General features: G+C 51.4%; 1 protein-coding gene across 1 annotated transcript in view; it reads right to left on the bottom strand.

Moving 5' to 3' along the window:
* LOC132382880 (integrin alpha-M-like) overlaps positions 1 to 13,181 on the bottom strand; it is a 51,036-nt gene extending 37,855 nt beyond the window's left edge. Inside the window, exons 1-9 of the mRNA XM_059953385.1 lie at positions 12,717 to 13,181; positions 11,821 to 11,938; positions 10,456 to 10,562; positions 9,842 to 9,900; positions 3,231 to 3,345; positions 2,006 to 2,136; positions 1,702 to 1,847; positions 770 to 917; positions 119 to 263 (exon numbers count right to left, since the gene is read on the bottom strand). Of these exons, the coding sequence (XP_059809368.1) occupies positions 119 to 263; positions 770 to 917; positions 1,702 to 1,847; positions 2,006 to 2,136; positions 3,231 to 3,345; positions 9,842 to 9,900; positions 10,456 to 10,562; positions 11,821 to 11,938; positions 12,717 to 12,750 (1,003 nt within the window). The 5' untranslated portion in view covers positions 12,751 to 13,181. The remainder of the gene's footprint in view (positions 1 to 118; positions 264 to 769; positions 918 to 1,701; positions 1,848 to 2,005; positions 2,137 to 3,230; positions 3,346 to 9,841; positions 9,901 to 10,455; positions 10,563 to 11,820; positions 11,939 to 12,716) is intronic.
* Between the last annotated feature and the right edge of the window lie 9,683 nt (positions 13,182 to 22,864).

The following is a 22,864-nucleotide window of genomic DNA, read 5'->3' as shown; positions in this document are numbered from 1 at the left end:
CCACCCTATCAACTTGTACCGCAGCTTTGAGGGATCTATGGACGTGGACCGCAAGATCCCCTTATTCCTCCACAATGACATTAGCTTTGTACAAGTTTGATTAAACAGTGTTGGCTACCTTCAATTGCAAATATCTTTTCCTGCAGTTGATTCCTGATGCTGTCCAGAGCTTGAAAGTCAGTGACTTGGAAAACATTTTCCTTCCGTGAAGCGATCGTCTCGATCTCCTGCTTCGCTCGATCGTTGTTGAACGCTCCCCCCACCTTCGGAAGGTAAAAGGGCAATTGTTACGGGGAGTTGCAAGCACTTTCTGGGATGGTGCAGTGGATGAGGAGTATTTAGACCAGAAGGAGGCACTGCATAATGTGACACACGAGAGGCTTATGGGTGGATATAGCGTGTATGGGGCAACAGAAGGCTTTGTATAAAGTGACCCAGGAGGGACTTGTTTGCAGTTGATGAAGAGTGTAACAGAAGGCACTGAAAAAGGTGATCCACGAAAAGCTTGCTGGTATTTGAAGTAAAACGTTTGGGTCAGCAGAACACTGGAAAAAAATTGATTCTCGAGAGACTTATTTGTAGTGTAACGGCTAACAAAAGGCATTGAAGAAGGTGAACCACGAGAGGCTTTTAGGCAATGGATGCAGAGTATGTGGTCTAATAGAAGGCACGGGATAAGGTGAACTACGAGAGGCTTTAATGCAATGGTTGCGGAGGCTTTTCAGAGCTGGATGTGGAATGAAGTGGACTAAGTGATCTGCTGTCTCACCCCGATGGCATAACGGATAATATTTTTTCGATCTGCGGCGTTGATGGCTGGGTTAAAGTATCTGTTTTGTGACTCCCCGTCGGTGATGGTGATTAGTATTCGTTTTGCCGAGTCCCTTGCGCCAGAGACTGGTGCGAAGATTTCGTCACTGTGAAGGGATATTGCGTTAAAACCTATACATGATGCCCCCTTTCTCCCCTTCCCTCCTCACCGCCCTTTTCCTAGGCCTCATTCATCCTCACCACTCCTCCCCTCTATCATCGCTCCTCCTTCCTCATTGCTCGGTCTCCCTCGCCATCCACCATGAGGTGCTCTCCCCATCCTCCTCACTATCCTTCATGTGGAGCTCCCTCCTCTTCGCCTCTCCTTCCTCCCCTTCCCTCCCTCGCCGCAGCTTCCACAGCACTTCCACCCTATTATCGTATGGACAGTCAGAGGCTTTTCCCCAGGGCCGAAATGGCTACCCCGAGAGGACACCGTTTTAAGGTGTTTGGACGCAGGTACAGAGGAGATGTCAGGGGTAAGTTTTTTACTCAGAGAGTGGTGAGTGCGTGGAATGGGCTGCCGGCGGCGGTGGAGGAGGCAGAAATGATAAAAGAGTCTTTGAAGAGGTTCCTGGGTAGGTACATGGTGCTTAGAAAAATGGGTAAGCCTAGGTAGTTCTAAGGTAAGGACATGTTTAGCACACCTTTGTGGGCCGAAGGGCCTGTATTGTGCTGTAGGATTGCGATGTTTCTATGTTTCACTACTGCGCTCCAATCTCACCACCGCTCCCTGTTCACCACTTCTGTCTTAGCAGAACTCCTCACCACTCTCCCTCCTCACATCCCCTCCTCCTTAATGCCCTTCCTGCAACACTCCTTTCACACTACTCCTCTTTCCTCTTCTCCCTTCCTTCAGCGCACCGCCCCTCCCGGGGCATTAACACTTACGCCACATATTTAATTCCAACTGGTGTGTTGGTTCCCCCATGTTGCTGATGAATTTGATTCATAAGCCTTTCTTTGTCTGGAGTATTGCTGTATTCGTTAAAATTAAACTCCGTTCGTACGTAGCTGCTGAACTGAACCACTGCGATCTGTGTAACGTGGAAACAGTTTAGATTAAACGAGATCCTGGGGATATTCTGCAGACACAAGAGAGGCGGCCGTCGCCGGAATCAGGAGCAAGACCGCAGAGAAGCTCAGCGAGTCGGTGGCAGAGAGATACGGAGACCCGCTCCCCGCGACTAATTACCTGAGTGTCCTGGTTTTTGAACTTCTGCATTATGGCCTTCACAAACTCCTTCATTCTCCAGAAATCATGATTTTTCACACTGCCGGATCCATCAATCAGGAACGCCATGTCGATCAGGACCCTGGGGCATTCTGGTGGGAGGGACAGGGTTAGGCAGGGGTCAGTGTAACGACATGACAGCGCGCCTCATGTACACAGACTCTCTCATTCTCACTCTCATTCTGACTGAGGCTGACACAGACGGCTCCTGAATTTGCGTGTGTGTGTGTGTGTGTGTGTGTGTGTGTGTGTGTGTGTGTGTGTGTGAGAGAGAGAGAGAGAGAGAGAGAGAGAGAGAGAGAGAGAGAGAGAGAGAGAGAGAGAGAGAGAGAGAGAGAGAGAGAGAGTATGTGTGCGTGTGTGTGTGTGGGTCTGTGTGAGTGTGTGAATCTGTCTGAGTGTGTGCATCCGTGTGTATGTGTTTATGAGTCTGTATCTGTCTGAGTGTGTTTGTGTGCATGCGTGTGTATGTGTTTATGAGTGTGTATCTGTGAGTGTGTGCATCTGTCTGAGTGTGTTTGTGTGCATGCGTGTGTATGTGTTTATGAGTGTGTATCTGTGTGAGTGTGTGTAAGTGTGTGCGTCTGTGTGTGTGTGTTCTGTGCGTCTGTGTGAGTGTGCGTGGGTATGTGTGTGTGTGATTATGCGTGTGTGTGTATCTGTGTGTGTGTGCATCTGTGTGAGTGTGTTTCTCTGTGTGTGTGCGTCTGTGTGTGTGTTTGTATATGCATCTGTGTGAGTATGTGTGCGTGCATCTTTGTGAATGTGTTTCTGTGCGTCTGTGTGTGTGTTTGTGTGTATCTGTGTGAGTGTATGCATCTGTGTCAGTATGTCTGTGTGTTTAAGTGTGTGTGCGCACCTCTGTGAGTGAGTGTGTGTTTATCTGTGTTTGTGTGTATCTGTGTGTGTGTGTCTATGTGAGTGTGTTTGTGTGTGCGGTGTGTGTGAGTGTGCGTATATCTGTGAGTGTGCATCTGTGTCAGTGTGAGTGTGTGTGTGTGTGTGTGTGTGTGTGTGTGTGTGTGTGTGTGTGTGTGTGTGTGTGTGTGTGTGTGTGTGTGTGTGTGTCTTTGCCAATGTTTGTGAGAGAAGGAGGAAGAGGAGACACGCGCACACACATAGGTAGCTGGAATCCCAGAAACCTCCCCTTTCATGTCCTGGGATTGACGGAAAAACCCCGAATTACCTGGAAGTTCCCGAGGAATCCTTGAAAATGAGGTCAGTGTGCGATCGACGGTGTAGCAGAATCCATTGATATAAGTGTTTGTGTAACATTCATAGGTGAACCGTGGGGCACAGACCTGGGAAAGAGAGGGAGAGAGATGGGAGCGTGGGAGAGAGGGGGAGAGAGAGGGGGGGAGGGGAGGGGAGGGGCAAACACCAGTTAGTGGGAGTGGAAGATAGATATTATCTCTTTACGGAATCTCTCACCCATGAGTATGTGATAGGACAGTCTAAGATTAACTGCGTCTGACACTCTGTGTCTGACAGGGGAGCAGGATTACGAGACGGTATTTTCGGTAATCCGAGCGATTTGTGCGGCCCTATTAGAGTAAACCCGGTGAATAGAGCGATAATGTCGGGGCGACCGGGGCGAGTAACTGATTATTTCATCAGTCGAGATGATTTCGGCTCTGAGCTTCTTGAAAACATCCCAAGTGATGCCCTCTGTCTGAAACTTACTCTATCCCCTTCTTCCCCCTCCCCCAGCCCTGGCCCTGGTCGCTGCGATCTCTCGGTTTTATATATCTCTAAACAAGGCGAGTTATAAAGTGGCTTCTAACTTCCCCTGTACACACCAGCAACTCGGGGCCTCTTTTAAAAAAGTCGTTTGGGTTCCTCATTCGGGTGAAAGTTCCGCTTCTATTTTGACTCTATTTCGTGGTGTCTTTTACTGAAATCAGCTGCAAAGTGACCGCTCGATTTCCCCCTGTAGATCTCGAAACGTTCCAGGGGACGAGGCCATTCGTCCCATTGGACCTCTGGTATCCCATTAGACCACCCTGCCGCTCCACTTTGCCTTTCCTCGGAAGTCGATTGGGATTATTGAAGGACTAGGTGGGGGTCGACCCGTTAATACAGTCAGTCTTGTTATTGTGATTGAGCTGGGAAGAGTGCAGAGGAGATTTACGAGGATGTTGCCGTAATTCCGGGGACTGAGTTACGGAGAGAGGTTGGACAGGTTGGGACTTTATTACTTGGAGCGTAGGAGACTCAGGGGTGACGTTACAGAGGTGTGTAAAACCACGAGGGGCACAGGTGGGGTAAAGTTACATTCCAACAAGCTTGGAGAATCGGGGAGCCGGGGACAGGTTCAAGTTGGAAGGGAAGAGATTTAATGGCGATCAGTGGAGCAACGTTTTCACCCAGAGGGTGGTCCGCATAAGGAAGGAGCTGCCAGAGGAAGTGGTTGAGGCATTAACAACCATTAACCATTAACAACCATTAACCATGAACATTAACAACGTTTAAAGGACACTCACGACAGGTACAGATTTACTAGGATGCTGCCTAGACAAGTCTTATGAAGAAAGGTGAGAGGTGACAGTGCAAGAAGATAAGAAGATGGTGATTCGAGAACAGTCGGGTTATAAAACAGGTTCTGACTTAGTTCGCCAACACTCATCGTGGCTGCTTTATTTTTGCAAGCATTTCAGTTCCTCCTGGGCGGCGACAGAAGGAAATAAAACCACGAGAGACAGAGTGAGTTGGATCCTACATTCTTCTTTCTCAGGGTTGGGGAATTGAGAAAACCAGTTCCAGTCCGCACAGCTTCTCCTTTAGATCACGTGCTCTGACTTTAAATTTAAACTTTAGATCATAGGATAGCACCGCTCAGTACAGGCTCTTCCGCACGCGATTTTGTGTTCACCTTTTAACCTACCCTAAGATCATTCTAACGCTTCCCTTCCACGTAACCCTCCATTTTCTTTCCATCCGCGTGTCTATGAAGTCTCTTATATGTTCCTAATGGATCTCTCTCTGCCACCGCCCCCAGCACTGCATTCCAGGCATCCACCTCTCTTCGTATGTAGTATCCTGCTTCTGACATACCCCCAGTTTCTGAGATAGCCTCCCTACTTATAAGCTGAATATCTCTGGGACTCTACTACAAGGTCATCTCTCAGTCTCCCACGCTCCAAGACAGAAAGTCCCAAGCTGCGTAATATCTTTCTCCATCATTCAGTCCGTCAAACCGGCAACAAAATAGGAGATCCTACAGATCCGGAAAATCACATTCAAAATGCTGGCGGAAATCAGCAGGCCATGCAGTAAATAAGGAAATGAATAAACGGTCAACATTTCTGGCCGAGACCCTTCACCAGAACTGGAAAGGAAAGGGAAAAAGGAGAGGAGAGTTGTCCATGGTAGAAAGGCGAGGAGGAGAATCACCGCGGGCAAGAAAGTGAGAAGAGTGGGAGTGCAAGAAGAAGGAATGGAGAAGAGGGATAATTACAGGAACTTAGAGGAAATAGAAGTTCATGCCATCAGGTTGGAAGCTTCTCGATCCGAATATGAGGGTTGCGTTTCCAACCCGAGAGTGGCGTCATTGTGGCAGTAGACTAGTCCGTGGACCGACATATTGGGATAGGGATGGGAATTGGGGTTAAATTGGTTGGCCACGGAGCAATCTCGGACGGCACTGTAACACAGTGGTTATCACAACGCTTTATAGTACAGGTTCAAATCCCGTCGCTGCCTGTAAGGAGTTTGTATGCGCTCCCTGTGACCACGTGGTTCCCCACCACCTCCATCCCGCCCTCGGGTGTCCCCCCACATTCCGAAGGCGTATCGGTTGGCAGGTTGATTGGTTCTGTGCATTGTCCTGTGGTTAGGTTGGGAGTCGAGGGGTTGCTAAGCAGCTCGGTAGCGTGGATCAAAGGGCTAGGCGGCGTATTCCTCGCTCATCTCAATAAATAAACAATCCTGCTTGCTGCCGATAGAGCGAAGGTTCTCTACAAAGCGGTCCCCCAGTCTATGTCATGTTCCACAAATGATGCTTCGGGAGCACCGGATACAATCAGCGACCCCAACAGATTCGCAGGTGAAGTTTTGTCTCACCTGGAAGGACTGTTGGGAAGTGAGGGAATAATCTCAGATCCTATCAAATTCCGTCTTCTCCAGCCTTTTACCTTTTCCTCATAACATCAGATTCTGGCTTCACCCCCCTTCCCTAAACCACCAGACTTCACCTGTCACCTCACAGCTTGCCCCCGTTCACCCCACCCCACCCCACCCCACCCCTAAACCACCAGACTTCACCGATCACCTCACAGCTTGCCCCCGTTCACCCCACCCCACCCCACCTCACCTCTAAACCACCAGACTTCACCGATCACCTCACAGCTTGCCCCCGTTCACCCCACCCCACCCCACCCCTAAACCACCAGACTTCACCGATCACCTCACAGCTTGCCCCCGTTCACCCCACCCCACCCCACCCCACCTCTAAACCACCTGACTTCACCTGTCACCTCACAGCTTGCCCCCGTTCACCCCACCCCACCCCCACCCCTAAACCACCAGACTTCACCTGTCACCTCATAGCTTGCCCCCGTTCACCCCACCCCACCCCACCCCACCCCCACCCCTAAACCACCAGACTTCACCTGTCACCTCACAGCTTGCCCCCGTTCACCCCACCCCACCCCCACCCCTAAACCACCAGACTTCACCTGTCACCTCACAGCTTGCCCCCGTTCACCCCACCCCACCCCCACCCCTAAACCACCAGACTTCACCTGTCACCTCACAGCTTGCCCCCGTTCACCCCACCCCACCCCCACCCCACCCCACCCCCACCCCTAAACCACCAGACTTCACCTGTCACCTCACAGCTTGCCCCCGCTCACCCCACCCCACCCCCACCCCTAAACCACCAGACTTCACCTGTCACCTCACAGCTTGCCCCCGTTCACCCCACCCCACCCCACCCCACCCCACCCCCACCCCTAAACCACCAGACTTCACCTGTCACCTCACAGCTTGCCCCCGTTCACCCCACCCCACCCCACCCCACCCCACCTCTAAACCACCAGACTTCACCTGTCACCTCACAGCTTGCCCCCGTTCACTCCACCCCACCCCACCCCACCCCACCTCTAAACCACCAGACTTCACCTGTCACCTCACAGCTTGCCCCCGTTCACTCCACCCCACCCCCACCCCTAAACCACCAGACTTCACCTGTCACCTCACAGCTTGCCCCCGTTCACCCCACCCCACCCCTAAACCACCAGACTTCACCTGTCACCTCACAGCTTGCCCCCGTTCACCCCACCCCACCCCACCCCACCCCCACCCCTAAACCACCAGACTTCACCTGTCACCTCACAGCTTGCCCGCGTTCACCCCACCCCACCCCACCCCACCCCACCTCTAAACCACCAGACTTCACCTGTCACCTCACAGCTTGCCCCCGTTCACCCCACCCCACCCCCACCCCTAAACCACCAGACTTCACCTGTCACCTCACAGCTTGCCCCCGTTCACCCCACCCCACCCCTAAACCACCAGACTTCACCTGTCACCTCACAGCTTGCCCGCGTTCACCCCACCCCACCCCACCCCACCCCACCTCTAAACCACCAGACTTCACCTGTCACCTCACAGCTTGCCCCCGTTCACCCCACCCCACCCCCACCCCTAAACCACCAGACTTCACCTGTCACCTCACAGCTTGCCCCCGTTCACCCCACCCCACCCCACCCCACCCCACCTCTAAACCACCAGACTTCACCTGTCACCTCACAGCTTGCCCCCGTTCACCCCACCCCCACCTTCTTCCCCTTCCTTTCCAGTCCTGATTAAACGTCCTCGTAAATCTCCGTGGCATGCGTTACAGTATAATGGCATCTTTCCTATAGCGGCACGGCCAAAGCTCAACATAATAATCAAAGTGAAGCCTCATTAATGTCTTATAAAACTGCAACATAGCATCCCAACTCCTGTAGTCAGCTCCCTAGTGGATGACGGCCGGTCTACCTGTTCAGGGAATCATGTACTCCTGTTCTACTACACTCCCCAGGTCCCAGTCACTCACTGCGAAGGTTCTGCCCAGGTCAGAAAAACAATAGACTGATTTTTTCCACCGTATTCGAGCTGCATTTGGTCACTTCCCGTCCCTGTGTATTTTTAGAATCTTTTGTCATGCTTCCTGCCCTTTCTTTCTCCATTCTTCATACCGTCAGCTTCTCCATTTTTCAGAAGACTTCCTCCTGAACCCAGCTTGTGTGCTCACCCACACAGAACTGACAGAGAGACCAGGGTCCGGGCAGTATTGCGGTGGGGGTAGCGGTGAAACAAAGACATCCCACGGGCTGCCCCGAGCACCGTCCTGCCAAGGTTCGATTGGAAAGCGAGTGTCTGCTTCCCTAGGACAGCATGACAGGACGGTGCGGAGGGACCTTCACTGTATGTGTGATGGGGCGGTGTGGAGGGAGCTTCATCCTGTGCCTGACCCCGGGAGTGTGTGATGGGACGGCGTGGAGAGAGCTTCACTCTGTATCTGACCCCGGGAGTGTGTGATGGGACGGTGTGGAGGGAGATTCACTCTGTGTCTGACCCCAGGAGTGTGTGATGGGACGGTGTGGAGGGAGCTTCACTCTGTATCTGACCCCGGGAGTGTGTGATGGGACAGTGTGGAGGGAGCTTCACTCTGTGTCTGACCCCGGGAGTGTGTGATGGGACGGTGTGGAGGGAGCTTCACTCTGTGTCTGACCCCAGGAGTGTGTGATGGGACGGCGTGGAGAGAGCTTCACTCTGTATCTGACCCCGGGAGTGTGTGATGGGACGGTGTGGAGGGAGCTTCACTCTGTGTCTGACCCCAGGAGTGTGTGATGGGACGGCGTGGAGAGAGCTTCACTCTGTATCTGACCCCGGGAGTGTGTGATGGGACAGTGTGGAGGGAGCTTCACTCTGTGTCTGACCCCAGGAGTGTGTGATGGGACGGTGTGGAGGGAGCTTCACTCTGTGTCTGACCCCAGGAGTGTGTGATGGGACGGTGTGGAGGGAGCTTCACTCTGTGTCTGACCCTGGGAGTGTGTGATGGGACGGTGTGGAGGGAGATTCACTCTGTGTCTGACCCCAGGAGTGTGTGATGGGACGGTGTGGAGGGAGCTTCACTCTGTGTCTGACCCCAGGAGTGTGTGATGGGACGGTGTGGAGGGAGCTTCACTCTGTGTCTGACCCTGGGAGTGTGTGATGGGACGGTGTGGAGGGAGATTCACTCTGTGTCTGACCCCGGGAGTGTGTGATGGGACGGTGTGGAGGGAGATTCACTCTGTGTCTGACCCTGGGAGTGTGTGATGGGACGGTGTGGAGGGAGATTCACTCTGTGTCTGACCCCATGAGTGTGTGATGGGACGGTGTGGAGAGAGATTCACTCTGTGTCTGACCCCGGGAGTGTGTGATGGGACGGTGTGGAGGGAGATTCACTCTGTGTCTGACCCTGGGAGTGTGTGATGGGACGGTGTGGAGGGAGCTTCACTCTGTGTCTGATCCCGGGAGTGTGTGATGGGACGGTGTGGAGGGAGCTTCACTCTGTGTCTGACCCCGGGAGTGTGTGATGGGACGGTGTGGAGGGAGATTCACTCTGTGTCTGACCCCGGGAGTGTGTGATGGGACGGTGTGGAGGGAGATTCACTCTGTGTCTGACCCTGGGAGTGTGTGATGGGACGGTGTGGAGGGAGATTCACTCTGTGTCTGACCCCGGGAGTGTGTGATGGGACGGTGTGGAGGGAGATTCACTCTGTGTCTGACCCCAGGAGTGTGTGACGGGACAGCGTGGATACTTACAAGGCCAGAATTATCACCTGCTGTCATCGAAAGTCCGAGATTATTTGTTCCTTTTGGAGCTATTTGCAAACAATCAGTAAGGAACCAAGTGAATAAATTTTATTTAAACAGATATATTATACTTGGTAAATGTGAAGTTTCAGTCTGAATGTTCAATCGACCGTGCTCCCTCATCAATTCCACCTCACTATCTATTCCACCCCCTCTCATCTCCACCCCCTCTCATCAGCAATCCTCCTCTCCCTCACCCTCCCTCCTCGCTACCCCTACTGATCCCTCCATTCTCGCTGCTCCCTCCATCATCAACACCCCTCCCTCCCTTTCTCCTCGCTTCTCCCTTCGTCAGCGCCCTTCCCACTCTCTCCTCGCTGCACCTCCGTCTCCCTCTTCACAGACCCTCGCTCTCTCTACAGCATCGAACTCCCTCTCCCAGCCTCCACATTCCCCGCCTTACCTCCTCCACCGCCCCCTCCTTCGTACCCTTCCTCTCTGTCCCTCCCTAATCGTGGTCTCTACTACCTCATCCCTGCTTACCTCCCCTTCCTCTTCCTCGCTTCATGAAGCCCTTCCCTCTCGCGCCCTAGTCATTCAGAGTGAGAAGGTGTTACCCTTACCGTCAAGGTCGAGTTTTTGACATCTTCTGTCTCCGTACCGACACTTGTACACGGCTCCCGTCTGCACTTTCTTCACGTCCTCTGAGTGAGGCGCACCCACCAGGATCCTGTTGTAGTCCAAGTGGCGTTATCAGGTGGACGAGGGAGATGGAGGAAGGGAAGACGTCGTGGCCTTGGTCCTCCGTAATCCCTTCCTCAGACACCCGGTATCTCCCGCCCTCCTCGCCCCTCTCCCTCTCTCTCTACCGCCCCTCCGTGCTCACCACTCCTCCCACTCTCTCACTTTTCGCCGCCCTGCGTCCGCTCTCCTCATTACCCGTACTTCCATTCTGTCCTGCCCTGTCCATCCCTCACCAGAGTGTGTCGGAGTAGAGTGAGGCTGGACAGTGGGAGATGAGTTGGGGGCTCTGAGGGAGAGTGAGCTGCGAGTGATCGCTGTGAGGGGGCAGAGAGAAGGGGTGTCAGAGCGAGAAGAGTGTGGAGGGTTGCGAGAGTGAATGGAGGGTGTGTGAAGGAGTGTGTCGGAGTTAGTGTGGTGAGTAAGGGGATAATATTGGAGCGTAGGGGGAGTGTTGATGTAAAGGGGATATGTGGGGAGTCGGGTGAGTGAAAAGGAGTGTCGGGGTGATAGGGAGTGTTGGAGTGAGTAGTGGTGTAGGGACCAAGGGGGAATAGTGGAAATTGAGGAGAGTTGAGAGGGGTGTCGAAGTGAGGGGCAGTGAGGCAGAGTCTCAGAATAAGGGAAGAGTGAGGGGAGTGAGGGGAGTGAGGGCGGGAGAAGATCGGTGTAACAGGTGTGTGGATTGAAGGGGGAGACCTAGGTAGTTTGGGGGAGGGTGGGGAATGAAGGGAGAGTGAGGAAAGAGTGAGGGGAATGAGGGGGAGAGGGATAGGTTGTCAGAGTGAAGGGGTAGTGACGGACTGACGGTGGTGTTAGACTGAAGAGGCGTCAATAGAGAGAGGGATTAGTAAGGGTAGAATGCTGCAGTGAGGAGGTGTCAATGGAGTGAGCGGATAGTGAGAGTGGAGTGTTGGAATGAGGGAGAGAGTCAAAATGAGGGAGCAGTGAGGGTATATACGGAGTGAAGTTGGAGTGTCCGAGTGAGAAGGCGCGAGTGGAGTGAGAGGATAATGAGGGCGGAGTGTTGGAGCGAGGCATAGAGTCAGAATGAGTGAAGGATGCGAGGGATAAACGGAGGGAAGGGAGTGAGGGGATAGTGTCGGACTGAGTGGAGTGAGGAGGGAGTGTCAGAGTGACGAAGAATGTCGGAGCGAAGGGGGCCGGGTCTATCGGAACAAGGAGTTGTTTCCGAATGAGTGCTGTGTTTAGGAGTGAGGGCTGTTGTGCCGGATGAATCCACCTACCAGTTATTTGAGTTACCCCTGAAGAGGGTGAGGCTGTAGCCGAACTGTGACGGATCGTCCACGGAGAACGTCACCGGCTGCTCGGTCTCTACATTAAACCCAACGAGGGGCAGCGGGGCTGGAGAAGAGGGAGGGAGCAAGGGTGACCGTGAGTTGGCCTGGTGCTTGGCATGTACAGTACACACTCACACACACACAAACACACACACACACACACACACACACACACACACACACGCACACACTCACACACACACACTCACACACACACACACACACACACACACACACACACACACACACACACACACACACTCACACACACACAAACACTCACACACACACTCACTCACACACACACTTACACATACACACTCACACACACACACACTCACACACTTACACACACACTCACACACACACTCACACTCTCACACACACACACTTATACACACTCTCACACACACTCACACTTATACACACTCTCACACACACACACACTTATACACACTCTCACACACACTCACACTTACACACACACTCACACGCGCGCGCACACACACAGACAAACAAACACAAACACACACACAGATAAACAAACACAGAGACACACACACACACAGACACAGACAAACACACACACACACACACACACACAGATAAACAAACACAGACACGCACACACACACAGACACAGACAAACACACACACACACACACAAACACACACACACACACACAGATAAACAAACTCAAACACACACACACACACAGACAAACAAACACAACCCCCCCCCCCACCCCCCCACGTCCCCGAGTGGAACAGCGCCGCACACTGAGGGATAGTCGCCTTGGGAGGGGCGGAGGGGAAGGGGCGAGGGAAGAAGGAAAACGTACCCACACAGAAGCAGACCATCACCGGGAGTAACATGATTTCCAGGGACTAAGGTCCTCTCAAGCTCCAGAGGATTCCCGAGAGCCCAGAGACGGAGCAAATGGTTTGATGTAAATCACCGGCTTCCGTGCGAGCGGACAAACTGAGCGAGAAATGTCCCACAGTGTTGGCGGAGATCGAGGAGTGTCTGAGTTGCCAAGCTTTCACAGGCAGGAAGCAAAACTTGGGCGCCGGCAAGGCGGTAATTAACGCCTCCGAAGCAGTGACGACGGGCAGTAAGAGCACGTAACAGTGGGAGGGGTGGTGATTAGGAATCGTCGAGGGACGGGAAATGAGGAGGGAGGGCTGAAGAAGGTGCGCTGCGGGAGAGTGAGAGCGGAGGAGGAAGGGAGGGGATTGAGGAGGGAACGCTGCGTGAGAGCTGATGAAGAGGGAGCACGGAAGAGAGAGGGCCGGAGAGGTTGTAGTGAACGCGGGGTGGGGGAGTGGTGTGGAAGGAGGCATTGCAGAGGAAGGTGGGAGGAAGTAGCGCTGAGGGAGATAGAATATAGGGGAGGGAGGGCAGCGAGGAGGGAGCCAGCAGGCGAGGGACCACGGAGGATGGGGGAAATGCCAAGGCAGGTGGAAACACGGAGGAGGGAAAGGCAATCGGAAGGGAGGGAGGAGGGGTGGTAAGAATGGAGTGAGTGCGGAGGAAGGAGTGGGGAGTTGGGGAACGCGGGGGAGGGAGGGGCGGCGAAGAGTGAGGTAGCACGAATGAGGGAGGAGTGACAAGGAGCGCCGAGGAGGGAGGGAGAATACGGGAGAGCAGGGACGGGGAGCGGGGGGGGGGGGGAAGCGAGAGCTACCGATCTGCAACTACTAAAAGACCAGACTGGTTTGAAAGTGAACGGGAGGAGCAAAGCGGACACCGTTCACTTGAGTTGAGGAAGTCAGTCCTCGCAGGTGGGCTGAGGCCAGTTAGAGCTGTTCAGTCTTTCAGATCTTCATAGCATGTCCGGTTGTCCCCCCTCCAAAGCCTGAAATCGGCAAGGACTCGAAAGATATGGGGAGAGATAGGTCAGAGATTAGGTTTCAATGGTGGTTGGTTTCAGGGTGTGTGGGGGCGGGTGGTAACCAGTCACTCTCTGAGGGTATTTGTACACTGACTGTGTCTCAGTCAGAATACCCCACTCGTTCCCCATCTCCCTCTCTCTTTCTCTGCTCCCACTCTCACCACTCCTCTCTCATCCGCCTCTCTCTCCTCTCCTCCATCTCGAGCCCTCTCTATTTTTCTCCATCTCTCCCCTCATCCCCTGCTCCTCATCTCAGCCCCTCTCTATCTCCCTCCTTCTGTCTTCATGTCCCCCTCTCGCTTTCCTTATCCCAGGTATCAGTCTCTCCAACTCTCTCTCCCCTTCCCACTTCTCACCCTCTGCCCATCCCCTCTCCTTCTCCATTTCGCTTTCTAACTCCACCTCCCCCTTACTTCCTCTTTCTCAGTCTCTCACTATCGCTCCAGCCTTGCCCCCTTTCTCTTCCATTGCTGTGTGGTGCACTTCGGATCACCGTTCTACAATAATTAACTATCTTCCCCCCTCCCCCCCACGAATCTTTACTTCCCCCGATCTACATCGCTAGGCTTCATCCTGCAGCAGTCTCCCAGCTATTCACGGTTTTGTTTCGGGGTAGATTATTTCGATCAGGAGGGTTTGGCAAATGGGAGTTCCCTCCTCCCTGCCCCTCCCTCAACTCCAGCCCACTGGACACCGTTCTCCCTACCCCTCCCACTCCCACAGTTCTCCTTTCCTCGCCGTCCCCCGTCGCCTGTGATGCTACCTCTCCCCTCTTTACCCTTCCCGCCGAGCTGGCACCCTGCTTGACCCCTCCCCTGCGGCGAGCATGTCCTCCTCTCAACGTTCCCGCAGAGCTTCCTATCTCCTAACCTTCCACCACCGTCTCCTCCCCCCCAGCACTGTGGCGTTCTCTCTGCTTGTGGCGCCCGGTTCTGTGGGAAGTGCAGGTAGAGACGGCCCGACGTGGGACAGAATGCTCGATACTGACTAATGGAGATTGTGTGACGGGTCAACAACTAATGGAGAGATTTTGCATTCCTCGCGTATCAGTCGGGGGCGATTCATTGCAAACGCTCAGCTATTAATCAGAGGTTCAATGAATTGTCCAGACTTCGGGAAGTTTCAGATTGTGTGAGAATGAAATATGTGATCCCACCCTTTCTTCCCGCAACCACACGTCAGCCCCAACTAACCCCATTGACCCGTTCTCTCCCTACAGCCCTGTGTTAGCCCCCCAAACTAACCCTGCTGCCCCGCTCTCACACCACAGCTCCGTTCAGTCCTCAATAATCTCACTGTACCGCTCTCATCACATAGACCCATGTCGGTCCCCAAAATAATTTCACTGCTCCGCTTACCCCACAACCTGTATCAGCCTCCAAATTAATTTCTCTGCCCTCTCCCCCCGCGTCAATCCACAAACCACTTCCGCTGCCCGCACCCTCTCTACAGCCTTGTGTCAGTCCTGAAACTTTCACGGCCCCGCGCTGTCCCTACAGCCTTATGTCTGTTCTCGGGTTCGCGATGTGTAACCGGCTGTGGAGAGACGGCAGAAAGAATGTTCTATCTGCCGCCTCCAGGAAGAAACCACAGTGACAGGGGACACGGCCCAGTGATGGGGAACGCGCTGCTGGAGTCAGCGACGCATTGCTGGAACCAGTGGGGGATGGGGATAGAGAGAGGATGGAGAGGGAGAGCATGAAAAGAAGGGGCAGGTGAAGGGGAGGGAAGATGGGGGGAGAGAGGGAGAGTGGTGGGAAGCAGCAAGAGCGGGGGAAGAGAGAGAGGCGGTGGGGGGAGGTGAAAGGAGAGGGACGAGGCAGAGGTGGGCGAGAGAGAGAAAGGAGAGAAGGTGGAAAGTGGGGGGGAGGGTGGAGAAGAAACTCTGGGTTCTGAGGGTGGGTGCTGCCTCAGGGGATCCAGGGTGCCCGTGGCTCTGGTCCCTGCTGCGAGAGTCTTGCTGGTGAAGTGCGTGACTCTGGAAGCGCAAGGAGAGGCAACTGATTCAACGGCTTTGTCGATAACGTACGCCTCGAGGTCTGTTGTTTTGAGGCAGTAGGACTGTGCAAGACCTAGAGATTACCACAAGTTGCTCAAAATAAGCAGAACAACATACAGAAGGCAGATGTTGTGTTGACCTTTTAACCTACTCCACCCCGCCTTCCCACACTGGTCAGAGTCTTACACAGCTGCAAATTACTCAGCTCTCCAACCGATGAAGTCAAGCATCCAAAATATTTTCTTTCTGACTCTAGTACGAGGCGTTGATAAGTTTTTGGCCTAAGGGAGAAGGCGTCAATTTTAGAAAAACTAGCACATTTATTTTTCAACACAGTCCCCTCCTACATGTAGCCCCCTGGTAAGCCTCATGCTCGCTCAGCCGGCTTCCGTCTAGGGCGGGCAGCCTTCGGCTCCGCCAACCTGGGTACTCAGGCTGTGTAGATGCCGTGTGATGTCCCCACCCCGCCAAATAACAGACGGTACACCACATGCGATTAGATGTTACACTTTATAGATCTTACTGGAACTATGTACTTAATAGAGATACAATAGAAAAGGAAAAGTAAAAGGCGCCAAACTTATCGAAGTCCAACACTTCGTGCACACCCGTTGGAGCTCAGTTAACGAAGTCTTCTTGCCACCGTTCAATCCCCTCCGACCTCCTCGACCCGCCGCCTGGGACCAACGACGGTGGTCGACCGGACGCTCCACACGAATCTGTCCTCGTCTCCTCTCCTCGCCGAAAACCCTGGCCTCGGACCCCCGCTCGGGGACCGTACCGTCACCCAGCTTACAACACCGCGTCTTCTCTCTCTAACCCCCTCGCACCGACTCCCCAACAGTCCGCCTAACACCAGCTTACAAACCCACAAGAAAGTATAACCTCTATCCCAATTGGTTAACAAACGAATACAATTCTCGTTCTCAGTAATTATAACCCAAACAAGCTGCGAGAGAAAGCACTCTCTCACCAGTTAGCATAACAAAGAAGCATTTTCACTTTTAACAAACAAAGAAGCCACTTTGATTGCATACGCAGTACATAAAAGAAGAAACCCCTTGCATACGTTTACCCACTTATTCCAGCGGTCGTTGAGCATACGGATCTTGGACCTCCAGAAAGTGTCCACAGATGGGTGATTGATAAGTTCGTGGCCTCTTCCACCTCAGGCCACGAACTTATCAATCACCCCTGCTGAGGACTCTCCCTGGAAGTCCAAAATCCTTATGCTCCACGACCGCTGGACTAAGTGTGTAAATGTAGGAGGGAACTATGTTGAAAAATAAATGTGCTAGGTTTTCTAAAATTGACTCCTTCCTTAGGCCACAAACTTATCACTCACCCTCGTACAAACTACGACCGCAGCTCGCGTATTGTACGCAGTTCTGGCCGCTGTGCTGCAGCAAGGTATGGGGGCATTGGAGGAGGTGCAGAAGAGGTTCAGCAGGATGCTGCCTGGGCTGGAGGGTATGAGCTACAAGGAGAGGTTGGACAGGCGAGCTGTTTTCTCTGCAGCGGTGGCCTGATAGAGGTTTATAAGATTGTGACAGGCCCAGAGTGGGCAGCTGGTACCTTCCTTTCCCCAGGCTGTAAAGGTCCAAGATCATAGGGTATGATTTAAGGTGATAGCCGGTATATCAATAGGAGATGTATGAGGCAATTTTTTTAACACATGGTAATTGGTGCCAAGACTACCAGAGGTAGATACGGCAGAGGTGTTTAAGAGGCTGTTGAACAGACACACAGCTGTGCAGGGAATGGAGGGAGATGGACATTGTTTAAGCAGAAGGGATTATTAGTTTAATTAACTTGGCACAACACTCTGGGCCAAAGGTCCTGTCTCTGTATTGTTTTTTCCTAACCCTTCGACCTTCTTGGTCACTTCACCTAAAATCCTTCAGCAAGTCGGTGAAAGTTCCTTGTGTGTCATATCAGAGGATCTGTCCTGCGACCAGAGCGTAAGTGTTATCAGAAACAAGGCACAATGGCCTCTACTTTCTTAGACGTTTGCGTAGATTGGGCATGCCACGAAAACTTTGACAAACTCCTATGGATGCACAGTGAATCCTGACTGGTTATGCCATGGCCAACAACAGCAAAGTCTACGGAAAGTGGTGAATACAGATCAGTCCATCATAGGCAAAGCCATCCCCACCACAGAGTACGTTTACAAGGGGCGCTGTCACAAGAAAACAGCATCCACCATCAAACATCCCCACCATCCAGGCCATGCCTTTTCCTTGCTGCTATCACCGAGCAGGAGGCAGAAGAACTTTAGGTTCCACACCAGCAGGTTCAGAAACAGTTATTACCCTACAGCCGGCTTCTGAACTAGCAAGGATAACTTCTCTCACCGTATTGAACTGATTGTATGACCTACAAACTAACGTTCAGACCACACTTGGAATATTTTGAACAGTTTTGCCAACAAATCCTACCTAAAAAAAGAATTTGTTGACATAGATGAGGGTCCAGAAGAGGTTCACGCGAATAAAAGGGTTGACGTATTTTTGATGGCTTGCTGGATTTTAGAAAAGTGGTTGGAGGGGTCGTGGGGTTTTATATTAAAATGTAAAAAAGATCGAAAGGCTCAGACAGAATGGATATGGAGAGGATGTTTCCTATCGAGGGGAAGTCTCGGACTAGACGGCACAGCGTCAGAGTAACGTTATGTCCTTTCAGAACAGAGCTGAGGAGAGATTTCTTCAGCCACAGGGTAGTGAATCTATGGAATTCATTGCCAGAAATAGCTGTGGGTGCCAGGTTATTAGGTATATTTGTGCCTGTGTGTAATGAACTGAGGCTGAGAGTATGGACTCACTCCAGCTCCTCTGGACTTTGGGTCTATGGATGCACTTTCATACCTCTGCCGTATCTACCTCTGGTAGTATAGTTGCCCGTGTTTACTTTCACGATTTGTGTTTTTCCCCACTCTGCCCCCTCCGTTATTTTTCACACTCTGCGCATTTTTGTTTTAATTGAGTTCTTTCAGGTTTGTGTTTTGTGGCTGCCAGTAAGCAGATGAATCTCAAGGTTGTAAAATTTATACATACTTTGATAATAAATGTAATGAACTTTGAACTTTGTACTTTATTTAAAGAAGAGGTTGACGGGTTCTTGATTAGTCAGGGCGTCAAAGGTTAGGAGGAGAAAGTGGGAGAATGGAGTTGAGAGGAATAACAAATCGGCCATTATGGAATGTCAGAGCAGACTTGATGGGCCGAATGGCCTAATTCTGCTTCCATGTTTATGATCTTACGTTCTGAGTATCATTTTTACCTGCAGTCTATCTTTTGCACAATGCACTTTTGTTCAGTCTTTCTCAGTTTATAGAAAAACATAGAAACATAGAAAGCCTACAGCTTAATACGGCCCTTCGGCCCACAAAGTTTTGCCGAACATGTCCCTATCTTAGAAATTACTAGGCTTACCTATAGCCTTCTATTTTACTAAGCTCCATGTATCTATCTGTAAGCCTCTAAAAAGACCCTATCGTATCCACCTCCACCACCGTTGCCAGCAACCCATTCCACGCACTCACCACTCTCTGAGTAAAAGACTTACCCCTGACATCTCCTCTGTACCTACTCCACAGCACCTTAAACCTGTTTCCTCATGTGGCAACCATTTCAGCCCTGGGAAATAGCTTCTGACACGATCAATGCCTCTCATCATCTTATACACCTCTATCAGGTCACCTCTCATCCTCCGTCGCTCAAGGAGAAAAGACCGAGTTCACTCAACCTATTCCCATAAGACATGCTCCTCAATCCAGGCAACATCCTTGTACATCTCCTCTGCACCCTTTCTATGGCTTCCACATCCTTCCTGTAATGAGGCGACCAGACCTCCGTGGGGTCTGATCAGGGACCTATATAGCTGCAACATTACTTCTCCACTCCTAAATTCAATTCCAAGATTGATGAAGACCTTCTTAACCACAGAGTCAACCTGCGCAGCTGCTTTGAGCATCCTATGGACTTGGACCCCAAGATCTCTCTGATCCTCCACACTGCCAAGAGCCTTACCATTAATACTATATTCTGCCATCATATTTGACCTACCAAAATGAGGCACTTCACACTTCTCTGGGTTGAACTCCATCTGCCACTTCTCAGCCCAATTTTGCATACTGTCAATGTCCCTCTGACAGCCCACCACAACACCTCCAACCTTTGTGTCATCAGCAAACTTACTAACCCATCCTTCCACTTCCTCATCCAGGTCATTTATAAAATGAAAATGAAAATTTATAAATGTATAAAAATCACGAAGAGTAAGGGTCCCAGAACAGATCCCTGAGGCACTCCACTGGTGACCGACCTCCATGCAGAATAAGACCCATCTACAACCACTCTTTACCTTCTGTGGGCAAGCCAGTTCTGGATCCTCAAAGCAATGTCCCCTTGGATCCCATGCCTCCTTATTTTCTCAATAAGCCTTGCATGGGGTACCTTATTAAGTGCCTTGCTGAAATCCATACACACTACATCTACTGCTCTTCCTTCATCAATGTGTTTAGTCACATCCTCAAAAAATTCAATCAGGCTCGTAATGCACGACCTGCCCTTAATAAAGCCATGCTGACTATTCCTAATCATATTATACCTCTGAAAGTATTCATAACTCCTGCCTCTCAGGATCTTCTCCATCAACTTACCAACCACTGAAGTAAGACTCACCGGTCTATAATTTCCTGGGCTATCTCTACTCCCTGTCTTGAATAAAGGAACGACATTCACAACCCTCCAATCCCCCGGAACCTCTCCAGTCCCCATTGATGATGCAAAGATCATCGCCAGAGGCTCAGCAATCTCCTGCCTCCCACAGTAGCCTGGGGTACATTTCGTCCAGTCCTGTCGACTTATCCAACTGGATGCTTTCCAAAAGCTCCAGCACATTCTCTTTCTTAATATCTACATGCTCAAGCTTTTCAGTCTGCTGCAAGTCATCACTACAATCACTAAGCTCCCTTTCCATAGTGAATACTGAAGTAAAGTATTCTTTAAGTACCTCTGCTATTTCCTCCGGTTCCATACACACTTTCCCACTGTCGCACTTGACAGATCCAATTCATTCACGTCTTATCCTCTTGCACTTCACATACTTGTAGAATGCCTTGGGGTTTTCCTTAATCCTGCCCGCCAAGGCCTTCTCATGGCCCCTTCTGGCTCTCCTAATTTCCTTCTTAAGCTCCTTCCTAGTAGCCTTATGATCTTCTAGATCTCTAACATTGCCGAGCTCTCTGAACCTTTTGTAAGCTTTTCTTTTCTTCTTGACTAGATTTATTACAGCCTCTGTACACCACGGTTCCTATACCCTACCATAACTCCCCTGTCTCGTTGGAACGTACCTATACCGAACTCTGCACAAATATCCCCAAATATTTGCCACATTTCTTCCGTAATTTTCCCTGAGAACATCTGTTTCCAATTTAAGCCTCCAATTTCCTACCTGATAGCCTCATAATTCCCTTTATTCCAATTAAACACTTCTCTAACTTGTCTGTTCTTCTCTCTCTCCAATGCTATCGTAAAGGAGATAGAATTATGATCATTGTCTCCAAAATGCTCTCCCACTGAGAGATCTGACCAGGTTCATTTCCCAATACCAACTCAAGTACAACCTCTCCTCTTGTAGGCTTATCTACATACTGTGTCAAGAAACCTTCCTGAACACACCTAACAAACTCCACCCCATCTAAACCCCTCGCTCTAAGAAGATGCCAATCGATATTTGGGAAATTAACATCTCCCATCATGACAAACCTGTTATTAACTTCCCAGGATCTGTTTCCTTATCTGCTCCTCGATATCCCTGTTACTATTGGGTGGCCTATAAAATATACCCAGTAAAGTTATTGACCACTTCCTGATCCTAACTTCGACCCACAGAGACTCTGTAGACAATCCCTCTATGGCGTCCACCTTTTCTGCAGCTGAAACACTATCTCTGATCAACAGTGCCATGCCCTCACCTCTTTTGCCTCCCTCCCTGTCCTTTCTGAACCTGGCACTTGAAGTAACCATTCCTGTCCCTGAACCATCCAAGTCTCTGTAATGGCCACCACGTCATATCTCCAAGTACCGATCCACGCGCTAAGCTCATCTGCTTTGTTCACAACACTCCTTGCATTAAAATAGAGACATCTCAAGGCTTTGGTCTGAGCGCCTTCCTTCTCTATCACCTGCCTATCTTCCCTCTCGCACTGTCTACAAGCTTTCTTTGTTTGTGAGCTAACCTCCTCTTCCCCAGTCTCCTCATTTCGGTTCCCATCCCCAACAATTCTAGTTTAAACTCTCCCCAGTAGCCGTAGCAAACCTCCCCACCAGGATATTGGTTCCCATGGGATTCTGTCCTTTTCGTACAGGTCATTCCTGACCCAAAATAGGTCCCAATGATGCAGAAATATGAATCCCTGCCCTCTGCTCCAAACCCTCTGCCATTCATTTATCCTTCACCTCATTCTATACCTATTCTCACTGTCACGTGGCACAGGCAGTAATCCCGATATTACTACATTTGCGGTCCTGTTTCTCATCTTCCCCTAACTCCCTGTAGTCTTTTTTTCAGAACTTCTTCCCTTTTCTTACCTATGTCATTGGTACCAACATGTAAACACGACCTCTGGCTGTTCTCCCTCCCACCACAGGATATCTTGGACGCGATCCAAAACATTCCGGACTCTAGCGTCTGGGAGGCAAACTACCATCCGGATTTCTTTCCTGCGTCCACAGAATCGCCTGTCTGACCCCCTGACTATAGAATCCCCTATCACTACTGCCTTCCTCTTCCTTTCTCTACCCTTCTGAGCCACAGGGCCAGACTCTGTGCCAGAAGCACGGCCACTGTCGCTTCCTCCAGGTAGGCTGTCTCCCCAGCAGTACTCAAACAGGAGTACTTATTGTCAAGGGGTAAAGCCACAGAGGTACTCTCTAGTACTTGACTCTTCCCCTTCCCCCTCCTGACTGTGACCCACTTGTCCGTCTCCCATGGCCCCGGTGTGACTACCTGCCTATAACTCCTCTCTATCACCTCCTCACTCTCCCTGACTAGGCGAAGGTCCATCGAGCTGCATCTCCAGTTACCTAAC

Source organism: Hypanus sabinus, chromosome 29, assembly GCF_030144855.1.
Source record: "Hypanus sabinus isolate sHypSab1 chromosome 29, sHypSab1.hap1, whole genome shotgun sequence".
In the NCBI taxonomy this organism is placed as follows: Eukaryota; Metazoa; Chordata; class Chondrichthyes; order Myliobatiformes; family Dasyatidae; genus Hypanus; species Hypanus sabinus.
The sequence above is the reverse complement of the archived record's forward strand: the minus strand, read 5'-3'. Positions and strand labels throughout refer to the sequence as shown.